Source organism: Urocitellus parryii, chromosome 4 (assembly GCF_045843805.1).
Source record: "Urocitellus parryii isolate mUroPar1 chromosome 4, mUroPar1.hap1, whole genome shotgun sequence".
Classification (NCBI taxonomy): Eukaryota; Metazoa; Chordata; class Mammalia; order Rodentia; family Sciuridae; genus Urocitellus; species Urocitellus parryii.
The window spans coordinates 174,900,191-174,916,306 of NC_135534.1; the positions used below are offsets into that span (position 1 = coordinate 174,900,191).

A 16,116-nucleotide genomic window follows, 5' to 3' on the forward strand; every position below is an offset into this window, starting at 1 on the left:
CAGTAGACTGTGTGTGGTTCCCTGAAGCCTTGTGAATGCATATTATACTAATGCTTCTTGCCTGTCAGCATTGGCTCTTGAATTTAGTGAGGGTTTGCTTTGCCTGTTACTTGGGCCCTAGTGAACACTGTGAATCTTCCTCAGATGTGTTTGTGCACATGTTCTGAAGCCATAAACTCAGGATTCATGCTCACCTTGTTTCCTTCAGGTGCAAGTTGTGTCCATGAATATACCTCCTATAAGTACTTTGTCTAGACCTCCTCCCACTCCCTTCCTTCCTTCAGTGTGCTGTGTGTGCATGTTGTGTGCTTCTGTGGACTATTGTCCCTTCTGAGCATAGGAAATGCACATGATCTGGCCCTGGCTTGCAAAGACTTCTTGTGACTTTGTTTTCTTAAGCCTAATAGTTCTGGCAGATGTTGATTCTGAGAATTAAAAAGAAAATAAGAGTCTGCTCAGTACAGCAGCTGTTTTTAAAGGGAAGATCAGTTCTGGTTGGTAGGATCTGGGGATTTAGAGAAGGGCTCACCTGATGCCCGGCACCTGCCCTTGTCCCCAAGCAGCCTTAGGAACAAACATTATTTCACACCTACTTTTGTTTCTTCTGTTGTACCCATTGTCTTTTGCTTCAGCCACTTCTGGATGCCTTTTAGGCCTGACCTTCTTGTTACCAGTATCACAACTCACAACCAGGATAGGCAGCAGAGATGAAATAAGAGTGTGGGCAGTAGACAGATAAGCTTGATTTAAAGCATAGACGATGTAAGAAGAATCTTACTAGGAATTGGCCTAAATTAAAACTCAAATCTGAGCCTACTATTGATCCATCCTACTTGCCCACCTTTCCATCTCCTGTTAGCCCTTCCCTATCTCTCTCTATTTTGTTCTGTCTTGCCTTATTTGATCCAATCCATAACTTCTCCCTTCTTTAGCTGTCCCTAAACATGTACCCACCCATCCACCCCCTGCCCCATCCAAAATTAAGCAGCTTACTTCTTCCTTCCTTCTGGAGCTTGTTTGCTCTAGGGAAGTTAGGAGGAAAGGGAAGTTGTTGTGGTGGAGGGGAACAAGAATGGGCAAGAAGCCCCAGACCTGCTAGCACTAGGCTTGTGCCAGAAAATCATGTGCCATTGATTCTCTGGAGTGCCCTGGCAGCTTTGAAACTCTTTTCTCTGCACTGCTTGAAAGACTTGGCATGTTTTGTTTTGTGCAGAAACCTTTAACAAGTGTTTTTTAACTGTTCATTCCTTGATTTGGTACCTCAGTTTTCAACTTTATATTCTTGGACCTATAAAATTTACCAGAATGATAACCCAAGAGTCTAATTTGCCCTGGGCTTTTGCTATACTTGAGTACTCAGTATCAGTGAGTTAGGGCTTCAAGGAACCCAAACTGTCAAATCACAAGTTGAGATGGGAATCTAGAAAGACTAGATTGACTTCTTGTTTAGCCAAAAGAGCTAATGTAGCTGGAAGAAGACTCAGCTCTATATGAAGTTGCCCTTTTGCTTTAGTGAGACCTGGAAGCCTAAGAATGCCCTTCTCTTGGGCTTGGACTACTACTGTCAATAGCAGTGGCTTGACTGGTGAGTTCCGGCAGCTCTCTCATTCCCAGTGGACCTTAGCCCTGGAATCTCAGTGGGATTGGCCTTGTATCATTACCATTCACTGGGGAGAAGGAAAACAAGTACTGGTCATTTCAGCAGTCCGTTGACTCAGATGATAGATTATTGGCTTAGAATCAGGCTGGCTATATCGCTATGTGTTGAATGCCCCTTCTTTCCTAGGATCTAACATGTTTTTCTCTTTTAAAAGATTCCAGATGATGGTGACCCTTCTCTGCCTCAGTGGCTTCCAGAAGGGTAAGTGATTCCATACAAGTTTTCTATGGATTATATGCTGCCTCTCTCTGCGTTTAGCTTTTCCCTTGGGAAACAGTGGAGGCAGCTCCATAAGCTGGACCCTAGGGAGGGAAAAGTTTCCACCGCAGATTGGTTCCCAGGGACAAGAGAGAGAACTGCTGATTCTTAAAGGCAGAAGAGGGAGCTTTGCTGTGAATTCCCTGGGATAGGGGAGGGAGCTTTGGGACTCTCCCATCCTTGCCTCTCTGATTGCTGATCCATTGAATCAGAGTGGTGATATACTTTTTATTTTAAAAATGAGGACATTAGGGGGGAAAACCAGCATTTGGAAACACTTTCTTTCCATTTCATTGTTGATGGTATAGCTGATTAGAGTACTCCCTGGGCTTCAGCTATTGTGAGTCACCTGCTTAATCTATTCCACTGTAGTCAAGACTAAGTCACATCCCTTCTGAGCTCTGTGTGTGCAGTCTGTGCTTCTTGTCTGGGAATTTCAGGCTCATGTGACTGCACCAGAGAGTCATTTTAAGCTTCTGGACTGCTGCCTGTGACTGACTGACTGTTCTTAGGAGAGAGAAGAGTTTAAGTGCCTCCCAGGGCCTCACTCTCCCCCACATACACTGCCAGTTAGTTTTCTGACCTTCCTTTTCCCTTTTCCCTACAAAGGCTTCTGACATCTGAATTCTCAGTAATTACCTCCTCTTTTCTGTGGACGGAAGAACATCAGATCATAAAATTATCTAGTTCGTTCTTTTGTTATTTCTTTGTTTCTCTTTTTCTTTCCAGTTCTGGGAATCAAACCCTGGGCCTCACATATGCTAGGCAAGTTTTCTGCCACTGAGCTATATCCCCAGCCCTCTACTATATTTTTACATACTTCTTATTTTGTGGCTGGTTTTTTTTTTTAAAATACTTTTTTAGTTGTTGATAGACCTTTATTTTGTTTATTTATTTTTATGTGATGCTGAGAATCAAACCCAGTGCCTCACACATGCTAGGCAAGTGCGCTACCACTAGCCCCAGCCCCAGCCCCGTGATTGGTCTTTTTTAAAATCAAGGGTCAAATCAGGTGAATGAGCTACCTCTGTCTCTTTTTCAAAAGATCATTTATGTTGCAAAACTTCTTGGCTTAAGTGGTATATATTATCATTTTTAGAATTAGTTCTAAGCTTGTGGCAGCAGTTTCTTCTTCAGTGAACTTTGGTTTTTTTTTTCTTCTAATAATTTAAAAATATACCCATGCCAAAAGAACATATTCAAACTTATTCTTAAATGGAACCATGTAAAGGTTTTCTAAAAATTCCCTTTTGTCTTCTCTTTCCTTCAGCATAATCCTTAGAAACTGTCACAAGTATAGAACTTCCCTTGGACTGGTAATTTCATTAAAAACAAAGTCCATTGCTAATGCCCAGGGAGCTAGTTTACTAGAAATTAACATATTGAGTTGACCATTCCAGCTCCTGGCCTTGACCCATTTTGTGGCTCCATTATTTGCCTATATTGCTTGAAGTACCTGCTTATTCTTATGAGACTTTTTCTAAACCAGCAGTTTCTAGCCCAGCTTCCCTGCCTTCCTTATTGCTTCATTGAAACTAAGTATATGAGTTCTTTTCATTGAGGATCAGAGTTTCAGCATCCAAAAGGCCAGAGAAATTTTGTAACCTATCCACCTCATTTTATGGAAGTGACACCAAGACCCAGAGAGAAGAAGGAGTATTGGCAGAAGATTTATAGGGAATTAGGAGAGGTGGAACTAAAATCCAGGTTATCTCAATGTAAGATTGATGTTCTGTTGGCAACATTCTGTTTTTATTGCATATGGTTATGAAAGAACACACAAATAACAAAATTAATATGTATAGTGAAGTATACAAATTTTAGAAATTTACAGTTCCTCTAGCTATAATATTTTCTAGTCTCTGTTACTGTGTCCACAGGACTAGGCCAGACTCTCAGAGTCCCTTTGCTGTTCTTCCTAAGTGGAACTTTCCCACCACCCACACCAAATGGTATTTTGGTAATTTTCCATCCCTCCCCCCTCACCTGCTTCAATTTGATTAGGAGAGCTTCTCTCTCAATGGAGAGCCCCCTCCCCCTTTTTTTAAAGGAGACTCAGTAGACGGAACTGATGATTCATTTACTCTTGGATAGAGAGGGTCCCATTCTGTATGTCATTGTTTGATATTCTTGCTTACATTGGCAGTAGGCTCCTTCTGTAGAAACAAGAGTTTGGAGAACAGTGTCTTTGGCCTGTGTGTGAGCAGGAGTCCTCTTGACCACCAATTTCTAACTTGCTTTCAGAAGCACAAGTACCTTCAAATAAACAGATATATCTTAATTATTCCAGTAGGATAAAGGAGCTCTCAGTCCTTGCTTAAAACCACATGAGACCCTTAATGACATTCCAAGAGCATATTCCATTGCTCCTTCTGTGGCTTTATCTCCCTTACTTACTGTCTTCCTTTATCCTTTTGAAAGCACATGATGAAGGTTAGTTCATCTTCCTCTGGGGAGAGGAGATAAAGGAGAATGGAACTCTGAACCTGCTAGTAACTCAAGTCAGGGCTGAAGATCCTAACACATTTCCTTCCTTCCTCAGGCCAGCTGGAGGGCTCTATGGCATCGACAGCATGCCAGACCTACGCAGAAAAAAGCCATTGCCACTTGTCAGTGATCTGGTGAGTGAAGACTCGTGTGTAAGATTAGGCAGTATCCTTGGGGTAATCTTCATTGGATCTTGGCAAGCTATCAGAATTGGAAATGGTCCATTTAGTGTTCCAGATCAGATCATCATTGGTATGATGATTATTCATTTAGAACCTTCCTGAGACTTTATAATAGCTTCAAGGGGACCTTATTATGCCTCACTCCATAGAGCTCCAGGCACCTTAGTAGGTCAAGCTCCTGCCTGGAACATTTGTGGCTCAGACCCTCAGAGCTGGACTCTGGGGTCTTTCTTTAGGTCTCTTAATCCTCTAGAAATCTCTATAGCTCTCTTTGATGCCCTGGGTTGTAAACTGCCTCTAGCCCTTGATCTCGATTATTGAGCATATATGTGATGAGCGTGACTGGAGCTTTCTAGAAGTCAACTGAAAGTCATCCTAAGATATAAACTTTGTAGACTCTCTCTGTTAACTGAATGTCTGGCACTGAGAGGAAATGATAAACATTTGTAGGATTATATTGCAATAGATGTAAAAGTTAAAGTTAATCTTGGGACCTCTAGGATAACCAGAAGCTCCCACTCCATGTCGTACATTCTGAGGCAGGATCAGCTCAAGGAATTTTGTATAGTCTGTGAGTCACAGGGGTAGGGGAGAGCCCAGGCTGTCTCAGAGTCCCAGAGTCCTAAAACTCAATATAAAGTATAAGGGTTCAGATTTAGTAAGATCTAAACCATTTACTGTTCCTGGTTCTTCCCTTTTTTCTCCCTATTCTATCCATTCTGTTTTTTTCTATCCATTCCTTTTCTTTCTTCTCCATTCCATGTTCTTTTTCTCCATTTGGTTTCTTCCTCCTTAGCTGGCTGAATGAAAGTGTCATTTGATATTTTTCTCTTCTTTATTTCCTTTATTTTCTATCATTTATGTATCTTCTTTCTCTTTTTTCCCCTCTTGTTCTTCCATTATCTAGCCAGATGAAGGTAAAATCTGATGTCATCTCTTTATTACCATCCTCCCTACTTTATTATTTCTAATCCCATCTTTCTTTTCTTTTTTCTCATCCTCTGTTCCCTCCTTACCTACCAGCAAGTATCTAGCTCATGTCTCATTTTTACTACTCTGTCTTTTACCCTTGTCTGTCTTTTATTGTGGCTTAACTCTAGAGTAGGAGCTCTAGGCCCTGGGCCCTGGTCAGCTGTCTGGGTTGAACTGGATAGAGACAGATGGGGTTGGGACATGTTTCCTACTTTATACTGTGGGGACTGATCTTTCAGTTGCCTCTGAAAGTATTCAGGCCCTTAGGGGCTTTAACATCATGTTGTTCCTTTCTCTGCTCTCCTCGGTGCAGGCTATGGTGAGTGTCTCCAGAGCCCCTCCCTGTCCTCTGAGTCCATATCCCAAATCACTTGGGCCCCTCCCAGCTGATTTTTTGCTTAGCCTGATACGATGATTTGTGTCTGCCCAGTGCCCACTGCCTTAAGGAAACCAGGTATCTCAGGAGCTGCCCCCCTAAAGGTTAGGCTTGGCAGACACAAGGGATCCCTTTACTCAAGAGCCTGGCTAACAAGACAGCCCTGGCTTTCAGACCTAACTCTTTGCCTGCTGGATTTGACTGAGACTGCATTGCCCTTTTCCTTGCCAAGTGCCCTGATCATTTGGGCTGCTGGCCTCTATAGTCCCCCAAGGACTGGGCATGGGGAGGTACCAGGGAATAGGGGTTAGCGTAGAATCATTGTTTCTAGTGATAGTCATTGAATGTGACTCTGACAGAATTGTGTGCCTCTCTTATTCTTATAACTTGTTTCCTTCTATCATTCTAAGCTTTTCATTTTCCTTTGCCTTCATATAAACAAGGAGTTTCTGTGGGGTAGGATACCTAAAGATAGTGAGAGAAGGAGAAATCCTTTTGATTGTGGATGTCCTGAAGGAAGTGCTGTTTCTAACATTGTTAGAACAGTCTCCTGCTGGCCTTGGGTTTTGCAGAACTTGAGATACTTGTTACCTGTTGCCCAGGGGCAGTACTTGTGAGTGACAGTGAAAACAGAATGGAGTGATAGTCAAGTGACTTTGGTCACTGAAGCTCCTTCCCTGGGGCTTTGCCAGCTCTTGGTCATGGCTAGGGCTGACATCAAGTCTTCTCTCACAGTCACTGGTCCAGTCCCGGAAGGCAGGGATTACTTCTGCAATGGCTACACGTACCTCTCTTAAGGATGAAGAGCTGGTAAGTGACCCGTGGGCTTTCACAAGTTCACTAGCCTCAGGACTGGTGATCATCTCTGGTGTGGCTGTGCTAACTGGGAATTCAAGAGTATATGGCACACATTTCTGATGAAACATATTGATAGCAACAAGTCCCAGTTTTCTATAAGGGGAGAGGCAGACCAGACCAGAGTCTCATTTTGAAGGGTTGACAACCGAACTTGGATTTTATGATAGGCCTAGTACCCTCTGTTTCCCCAGAAAGCGTGAATGTTAGGATAAGGCTCAGACCCAGCATCACGTCTAACCTGTGTTAGATTACCAGGAACACACTATATTCAGAGCTTCTTTCAGCTAGGCTGGGCTATGGGCTAGGCCAGGCTATCATATCTTTTCCATTGCCAGAGGAAAAACCAGGGTCCTGATTGTCCCACAGGGTCTCTGTTCTGGCATCTCCCCACAGAGTCCTAAAATCACAGGTGGATAATTGGGTGTGTATTTTTCAGAAATCCCATGTATATAAGAAAACCCTGCAGGCCTTAATCTACCCCATCTCATGTACCACACCACACAACTTTGAAGTCTGGTCAGCTACCACCCCGACCTACTGCTATGAATGTGAAGGCCTACTCTGGGGCATTGCCCGGCAAGGCATGCGCTGCAGCCAGTGTGGGGTCAAGTGTCATGAGAAGTGCCAGGACCTGCTCAACGCCGACTGCCTGCAGCGTGAGTGCCCCTGTGGGATGAGGGTTGGACTGTCAGGGCAATAGAGTCTCTGCAAAATAGTTTGCAGTGGAGAGTTATGTTGGCTGAACCACCAGTCCATCTGATTCTTTTCAGAGAAGGTAGGGTACAAACTCAAGGGGTGATTCCTTTCCAGATAACAAATCTTATAGTACCCTCTTAAGCACCTTTAGCAAAAATTCTTTGAGCTTTCTGTATTCTTTTGATAGCTAGAATCTCTTCCAGGATTGAGTTGATCCTAGAGGCTAAACTTGAATAGTATATTCAGTAGCCTTATTTCCTAAATGACTAGAACTTGTTTAATCAGGGACTAAAACTAATAAGAAGAGAGAGTGAGTTCCATGAGGTTCCAGGCTTCACAGAGGAACTTCCTGAAGTCTAAATCCTAGAACCCACAAAAGGAATTATTTACTCCTTGTGTGTAGATTGAGATTTTAGACAATAGAATAGAAATTTCAATAGATGGAGTCTATTATCCAGGACAGTGTGTCAGTCTCCCAAGAGAAACTATATATGTGACTTGTATTATCATGAAGAGTGGGGAGAATGGGAACAGGAAAACTGCTAGCTCCTGTCAGGGGAAGTTGTATTGCCCAAAGCTTCTGTCTCCCTGCTCCCCTTCTGCCAGACTAGTACTAGCTGTTGCTGGGTCCCAGAAAAATCAGGGGAGTGGGAGTTTGGAAAGTATTCTCCTCCTCCTTCAGTTTTCCCAGGTGTTACCCAGAACCAAGCCATAGTATTGAAAACTTTAAGGATTGTAGTAGAAAAAGGGAAAAATAATCATAGTGACCATTTATTGAGTACCTGTAGATGCCAGGCTCTGGGCTAGGTTTTTACATATACTGTCTGAAATAATGCTTATTTCAACCCTGAGAAATAAACATCATTATCTCCCCTTAGGAAAAAAACTAGTTCATGAGCTAGGAATGGTAGAGCCAGGACTTGAACCCAAGTCTGTCTGACACCAAAGGCCATACTTTTCTTATAATACCACACTGGAGGCATAAGACAGAGCCCAACTGTTGTGCCACATTGAGTTCTGGGATTTGTATCATGCTTGACATGGATGAGATGGGTTGTGTTAAGCTCATCCACCACCATTCCCTGATAACTCAGACATCTGTTGGTGTTATTTTGAGTTGGAGAGTTGATGAAAATTTTACCTATATATACAAATGAATAGTAAATGAACCCCCATCACAATTATCCAGATTTTGCTACCCTTTGAGTTGCAGATTCCACTGGCTAAGCAGCAGGCCCCACTGGCCAAGCAGCAGGCCCCATAGTGATTGGCTCTTCCCAGAGATATTCCAGTCTCCCTATGCTTCTCCCACTGCTACACATCTTCGCCCAGGCACTGTTCCTCAGCTCAGCCTTGGTCTAGTAGGTGGTCTGTTGGTTAATCCTGCTTTCTATCTGGTCATCTTTCAGGGGCTGCAGAAAAGAGCTCTAAACATGGAGCTGAGGACCGGACACAGAACATTATCATGGCCATGAAGGACCGCATGAAGATCCGAGAGCGAAATAAGCCGGAGATCTTTGAAGTTATCAGGGATGTCTTCACAGTGAGCAAAGTAGCCCACGTGCAGCAGATGAAAACAGTGAAGCAGAGTGTACTGGATGGCACTTCTAAATGGTCAGCCAAGATTACCATCACTGGTGAGCTGGCAAAAATTGGAGGGGACAGGGATTCCAGGGCTATGGGGAGGAGCCTGGGGAAGAAGCATCTTGAGTATGAGGGAGCAAGTGACTGGGGGGAAAGAAGATAGAACTAAGGGGAAGAGGGAGAGCCTCATTATTTAATACTCCTCCTCATCTAGACTCAGTCAGTGCTGGAAGAGGCAAGATTGGCAATTCCAAACCATGTGAACCATAATACAAGGATTTGTATTATGATACCCTGACACTATCCACTTGGTTAGCAGTTTGATATTATAAGAGCTCAAGATGGGAGGAGGGGAGAGATAGGTGACCAGGGAACAGTTAACTAGTAATTTATTAACCAGGTTAGTGGAACTGAAGCATGCATACATTAGAGAGATGTAGCAGTGAAGGGTAAATTTTTATTTATTTAGGGTTTGGGTAGGGAGCTGGAATTGTTAGGGCTAGTTTTTAAGAGAAAGGCAGCGGCCCAAGACTACATATAGCTATGGAGGAGCATAGGAAGAGAGAGGCTGCTCTAAGGGAAGAGCCTATGAGTGAGGGCTCCTCACTTACTCTGAAGTCTAATCTGAAGCCCCCTGTATGTGCTTGGGTTGCAGTGGTGTGTGCCCAGGGCTTACAAGCCAAGGATAAAACAGGCTCCAGTGACCCTTATGTGACTGTGCAAGTTGGTAAAACCAAGAAGCGTACCAAGACCATTTTTGGAAACTTGAATCCTGTTTGGGAGGAGAAGTTCCATTTGTAAGTTACAGAGGGTTTTGTTTTACCTGAGACTGTGTATTTTAGAAGCAGCATTACATCCTGCTTTTCTGAGTCCTGGGAAGAGGCAAAGGCAGTGAAGAAATCCCATTTCCCACATTCCTCACTTGGGCAGCAGCCATTCTTTATCTAGACATAGCACTTTGTCCATACCTTTTCTTAACTGAGCTATTTATGAGACCTCTAGATACCCCATTTTTCTTTTTCTAACTAACCTGTTGTACTTTCCAGCCCTGTCACCCTGTCTAGGAAGGGTTGGGCTTTCTTTCTTTTTTCCTTTTTTTTTTTTTTTTTTGGACACCGAGGATTGAACCAATGGGCATTTAATGAGTTATATCCTCAGCCCTTTTTATTTTTTATTTTGAGGCAGTGTCTCACTAAGTTGCTTAGGTCCTCACTAAATTGCTGGAGCTGGCCACAAACTTGTGATCCTCCTTTCTCAGCCTCCTGAGTACTGGGATTACAGATGTGTGCTGCCCTACTCAGCTAGGTTTGGGTTGTTCTAAGGAGTGAGGAAAGAATGTCCTTGTCCTATAACTGGATAATGCTGACTTGAAGATGGAAATCTGGGGTCTGGAGAAGTTTCCGTTTCCCTTCAGGGAAACTTTTCTTCCTGTCTCAGCTTTCACTTCCTTTCTTTTTCCATTAACTCATTTTTTATAGTTTATTTTATATGACAGTAAAGGTTGATTTTGAAAAATAGTGAACTCTGGCCTAGGAGTTGGACTAATATCTGGAGAATCCAGATGCTTCCTCTTCCCACTTTTAATGCCTAGGGATCAGGACTTTGGATCTGAATCAGCTAAGAAGATGGCTATGTAGAAGCCATCTTCTGTTGACTCCTCATAGAATTTGTGTGGAAGAGAATTGTGGTGTAAAATTAATCTCTAATCCAGGGCAACAGTTTCTGGAAGAAGCAACCATTTCTTTGAGAATCTGAATGGTTTCTGCTTGACTCTATGACTAATTTTAAGTGAATTGGCTCTGTGGTCATTTTTGCACACTTTTAGTAAATAAACTTAAGTTCCTATTCTGTATAAGACCCTCTACACCATTGTGTGTATCAAAGTGAACAAGACGCTCCCTGGTTTCAAGAAGCTCAATGTTGATTGGTCCATTATTTTTCAGTACAGCAGTAGTTACACTGAAATATTTTAACAGAAATGTGAAAAGATATTATAAGAACATAGAAAAAGAAACAGCAAAGTCTACTGAGTACAACTTTTGGGTGAGAGAACAGGATCCAGAAAACAACTTCTGGGGAAGAGAACATGATTGGAACCTGGGCAGTTCCCACCAAAAACATCTAGCACCTTTACTGACTTCGTGTCTCAGAGCTGGGGAGGGAGCAAAGTAGTTGCTTCCTAGGTTTCTGGCATGTCTAGCTATTGTCCTGTTAGTATTGCTAAGACAGCTGCAGAGGAAGTAAAAATTGACCCTGATTACACATTCTCCTTCTTTGTTTCAAGGTAATAAGGACTAGATAATGACACACACAACTACTCAAGCTAAGTGATAGCTGGGAACTTTAGTATCACTGGCCCCTGACTCCTCTTGCTCTTTCAGGCTCTGAAATACAGTTGATGGACCTTTTGGGAGGGAATTTGAAGTAATAGGAGTGGTGATACTGGGTCTTTCCCTAACAGAGCCTGCCTAAATCTCTTACAGTGAGTGCCATAACTCCTCTGACCGCATTAAGGTACGTGTGTGGGATGAGGATGATGACATCAAATCAAGAGTAAAGCAGCGGCTAAAGCGAGAGTCTGATGATTTCCTTGGCCAAACCATCATCGAGGTTCGGACACTGAGTGGCGAGATGGATGTCTGGTACAATCTGGGTGAGGAAACCAGACCAGAAGAAGTTGCTAGGAAAGGAGGGCACAAAAGGGGATTTGGGCAAATCTCCCATCTACCAAATCACTAATCCCCAAAGCATATCTCTCTACAGAAACTGTCCTATCTTCAGAGAGCTGACTGTGGGTAGGAATGGATGATAGGGAAGTTGTGGTGGTAGGAACTCACTCTGGCTAAACATTCTCCAGGTTGCAGAAGGCCCTTTAGTCTTCATTCTCATCCCTAATGCCTTTAGCTTCCTAACTACTTCTGCTCTCTTATCTAGCTAGTATAGGGGTATTTGTGGACTGTATGGTCACTATAGTAAGTTCACCCTGTTGGGAAAATTCCTGGGTTCTTGCCATTTTTTCCCTGGTTTAAGCCAGAATGGGGCTGTTTGCACTGTCTGTAGTTGTATTGGTGTTAATCTCCAGTCTTCTTTCATCCTTAGAGAAGAGGACAGACAAGTCAGCCGTCTCGGGAGCTATTCGACTACAGATCAATGTGGAGATCAAGGGGGAGGAGAAGGTAGCCCCATACCATGTGCAGTATACATGCCTCCATGAGGTGAGCCAGCCCTTTGTAGGTGTGTGGAGGTGTGCTGGGGCTAGAAAGCAGTGAGGAACCATTGAGGATTGCTAGATGGTTGAGGATCTGGAGATTGTTTTTCATTTATTCCTTGGCTTTCTGTGCTATACAGGAAGGCTGAGGGAGGGATGGAGCCCAGACTCAGTTCTCTTTTACTAATGTGAGAACAGCCTGCTGGGGCCTCAGGAGGCACCAAGCAGTAACTCAAAGGACAGAATTACTAAGGATCCTATTAACATTCTCTTGGACTTTATCAGTAGTATTTGGTTTTGCTTTTTTTTTTTTTTATTATTTATTTATTTATTTATTTATTTTTTTTATTGTTGGTCGTTCAAAACATTACATAGTTCCTCATACATCATATTTCACAGTTTGATTCAAATGAGTTATGAACTCCCAATTTTATCCCGTATACAGATTGCTGTATCACATCAGTTACCCTTCCATTGATTGACATATTGCCTTTCTAGTGTCTGATGTATTCTGCTGTCTGTCCTATGCTTTTTTTTTTTTTTTTTTTTTTTTTTTTTTTTTAATCTCTATTTAATTCTTTCCTTTTCTCTGTTCCGTATCCTGCAGAACCTTTTCCATTATCTCACAGACATTCAGGGTAGTGGAGGAGTCCAGATTCCTGAGGCTCGAGGAGATGATGCATGGAAGGTGTACTTTGATGAGACAGCCCAAGAAATTGTGGATGAATTTGCCATGCGCTATGGCATTGAGTCCATATATCAGGCTATGACGTAAGGCTCTCCTGGGGCTCTGGGAATTGACTACTTATTCTTGGGGTGGCTATAGGAAAAAGGATGTGGTGGACAGGTGTTTAGTGTGGGGTAGTATGCAAGGATTTTTTAGTTCACTCTATGCCTCAAGGCAAAGAAAGGAAGTGTGTTTGTATCTACTTCCAAATTCAGGAATTGGAATGGAAAAGGGCATAAGAGGGAACGCAAGCACACACCTGCCCAGACATTACAGGCCTGAATAGACAGGGCATGTGTATCCTCATATATATGTGGGGGTGACCAACAAGCTGACCTAGACTGACCTGGGAGTTGAAGAGGACACTAAACTATAGGGAAAGCAGTTGTGTGCAGAGTCAACCTGGACTCCCTTAATAGGAGTTCATAATTGATGTTGTGAGAAGTATTGGTGAGCCTACCCCTAGAACTGTACACAGGAAGCAGCCCTGTATAAGCAAAGATCTCCCTGGCTATGCATCATTGATTTCACAACCTTATTGAATTTCTACTTGGCTTTTGCTGCAAGCTCTGCAGAGTCTTTGAGAATGAAGGTGTTGTGTTTTTTAGGCATTTTGCATGTTTGTCATCCAAATACATGTGTCCTGGTGTGCCAGCAGTGATGAGCACCTTACTGGCCAACATCAATGCCTACTATGCCCACACAACCGCCTCTACCAATGTCTCTGCATCTGACCGCTTTGCAGCCTCCAACTTTGGGGTGAGTGTGATATAAACACATAATATGCCTATTTGTTATCAATTAATAAAAATTTGATTTTTCCTAGCCAGTTATGTAGAGTCAATGTGCCTAAAATTCAGGTAGTTGCCACCTTTTTTTAAATATTTATTTTTTAGTTGTAATTGGGCACAATACCTTTGTTTTATTTATTTATTTTTATGTGATGCTGAGGATCAAACCCAGGTCCTTGCACGTGCTAGGTGAGCGCTCTACCACTGAGCCACAACCCCAGCCCAGGTAGTTGCCACCTTAATAGATGAAACTTCTTTCCTTATGGATATGTAGATTATATTAATTGACTAGGCTCAGACACAGATAAATGATAGGACCACTGTAGTGTTAGCAGGATTGCTACTTGGTCTCAGACAGAACTCTCTGGGTTAACAACTTGGCTAAGTCACCATGTTTTTCAGTCTTACAGGTCCACAAATGGACCTTTCTTAATATTATTTAGTCTCTGCATCAGACTTAAATCTTTTACGATTATATAAGGCTGATGATGTCTTAAGTGAGGATGACAGTGTGTAGCTGGACTATTTTCCCTTTCCAGGTTATGTTCTTCTGGGTTAAAGTACCAGAGAAGTTGAATCATTAACTCATAATGTCACCTGACATAAATTTGCTATAAACCAGAAGAAATATTTTTGACCCATCACAGAAGGTCCCTTTGTAGGGATAAAATTGCTTATATTGCCCCATCTATTGAGTCCATGAGCCCTGCTTTTTGATACTAATCACTTTTTTTTGTTATTGTTGATAGGTTCTTTCTGTAGGTGAATTGATGTAATTGATTAAGCCATTCAAATATATTTCATTTTGTCTCATTCCATCATGAATTGACATAATATCTATATCTAAACATATAATTAACATGAGTACTAAAAATGCTGTGTACAGCTTTCAAGTACATGATCCTACACTAAATTATACTTTTTCTATGAAAATCAATATTAAAATAGTATGTATTATATAATTAACAATTAAAAATTATACATTAAGGTAAATTAGAAAGTTGTTTAAAAAGAGACCCCTTCCCAGGTCTCTTTTTAAACAACTTTTAAAAAAAGTTGGTGGTGCACAGACCTGTAATCCCAGCAACTTAGGAGGCTACGGCAGGAGGATCACAACTTCAAAGCCTGTTTCAGAATAAAAAATAAAAGGGTTGGGGATGTGACTCAGTGGTTAAGGGCCCCTGGGTTCAATCCCCAGTACCCAAAAATAAAAAGAGACTCCTCATGTCTGACTGTCTTCTAAATGCCTCACCATTTATATCTTCCATCTTCACTGCCAGGCTATAACTATATAATTGCTATGCATTATCCCAAGATAAGTCAAGAGACCTCAGAACTCAGGAACAAGTGGGACAACGTGCTTGACATTTTTTTTTTTTTTATCTGACTGATACAGAAATACACGAGTAATGTCCTGTCAACTTGGATATAGAAAAGGATGTTTCCCCTTCCAGGGACTTGACTTTCCCCTCATCAGTGTGAGAAGATTCCATAGTTTGAGACAAAACAGCTAAGAAATGGGAAAGGAACCACCACCCCTCTTCTTTTTCCTTTACATTGTTTGTTCTCCCCATGGGCAGAGATGGGGTAGGAAATGTTGCCAGCCAGATGTCTTCTCCATACCCTGTCTGCTCACCCAGAAATAGTTCTATTTCTGATGTAGTTTAGGGGTCTCTGGAATAGATTTTCTCTCTTTTCCTCAATATTTGTTTTTCACCCTCAGAAAGAGAGATTTGTAAAACTTCTGGACCAGCTGCACAACTCACTGAGGATAGACCTCTCTACATACAGAGTAAGTGAAGACATGGCTGTGAGGTGGGATGTTAGATAATATCAAATTCAGTAGAGAGACATAGGCCAATCTTGGTTGTAAAAGCTGAAAACAGGAAAAATTGGTCCGTCATCACACCCTCCTGGTGGCCAGTATTACTGACAGCTGTGGTTCTCCTAACTCCAAGGACCATGAAGTTTATAAAATCAGGTTGTTTGTTACAAACAGTTGGCTTTCCAACACCACTTAACATTATTCTATAGACTCTCTGATAACATTCCCATTAGAGAGTTTCCTGAAGATAATCTCTTCTAAAAGTGTCCTTTAAAAAATTATAAACTTGTCAGGTTAGGTGGTACATACTTGTAATCCCAGCTACTTGGGAGATTAAGGCAGAAGGATCTTGAGTCTGAGGCCTGTATGAGTAACATAGGGAAGCCTGTCATACTTTCCTCATTTTTAAGGGGAAGCATGAGAATGTCATTTGGGGGGAAAAAAGTAGCTTGGCATGGGCAAGTAATTTGTATCAGAGTGATGTCATATCCA

At 42.2% G+C, this 16,116-nt stretch overlaps 1 protein-coding gene across 4 annotated transcripts in view; it reads left to right on the forward strand.

Annotated features, from left to right (window-relative positions):
* Positions 1-16,116, forward strand: part of Unc13b (unc-13 homolog B) — a 207,274-nt gene that overhangs the window by 172,607 nt on the left and 18,551 nt on the right. For all 4 annotated transcript variants that reach the window (XM_026415263.2, XM_026415255.2, XM_077797060.1 and 1 more), the window contains 11 exons: positions 1,815-1,861; positions 4,461-4,539; positions 6,671-6,745; positions 7,230-7,449; positions 8,899-9,126; positions 9,729-9,870; positions 11,557-11,726; positions 12,173-12,288; positions 12,889-13,052; positions 13,617-13,767; positions 15,523-15,591. In XM_026415263.2, the coding sequence (XP_026271048.1) occupies positions 1,815-1,861; positions 4,461-4,539; positions 6,671-6,745; positions 7,230-7,449; positions 8,899-9,126; positions 9,729-9,870; positions 11,557-11,726; positions 12,173-12,288; positions 12,889-13,052; positions 13,617-13,767; positions 15,523-15,591 (1,461 nt within the window). The remainder of the gene's footprint in view (positions 1-1,814; positions 1,862-4,460; positions 4,540-6,670; positions 6,746-7,229; positions 7,450-8,898; positions 9,127-9,728; positions 9,871-11,556; positions 11,727-12,172; positions 12,289-12,888; positions 13,053-13,616; positions 13,768-15,522; positions 15,592-16,116) is intronic.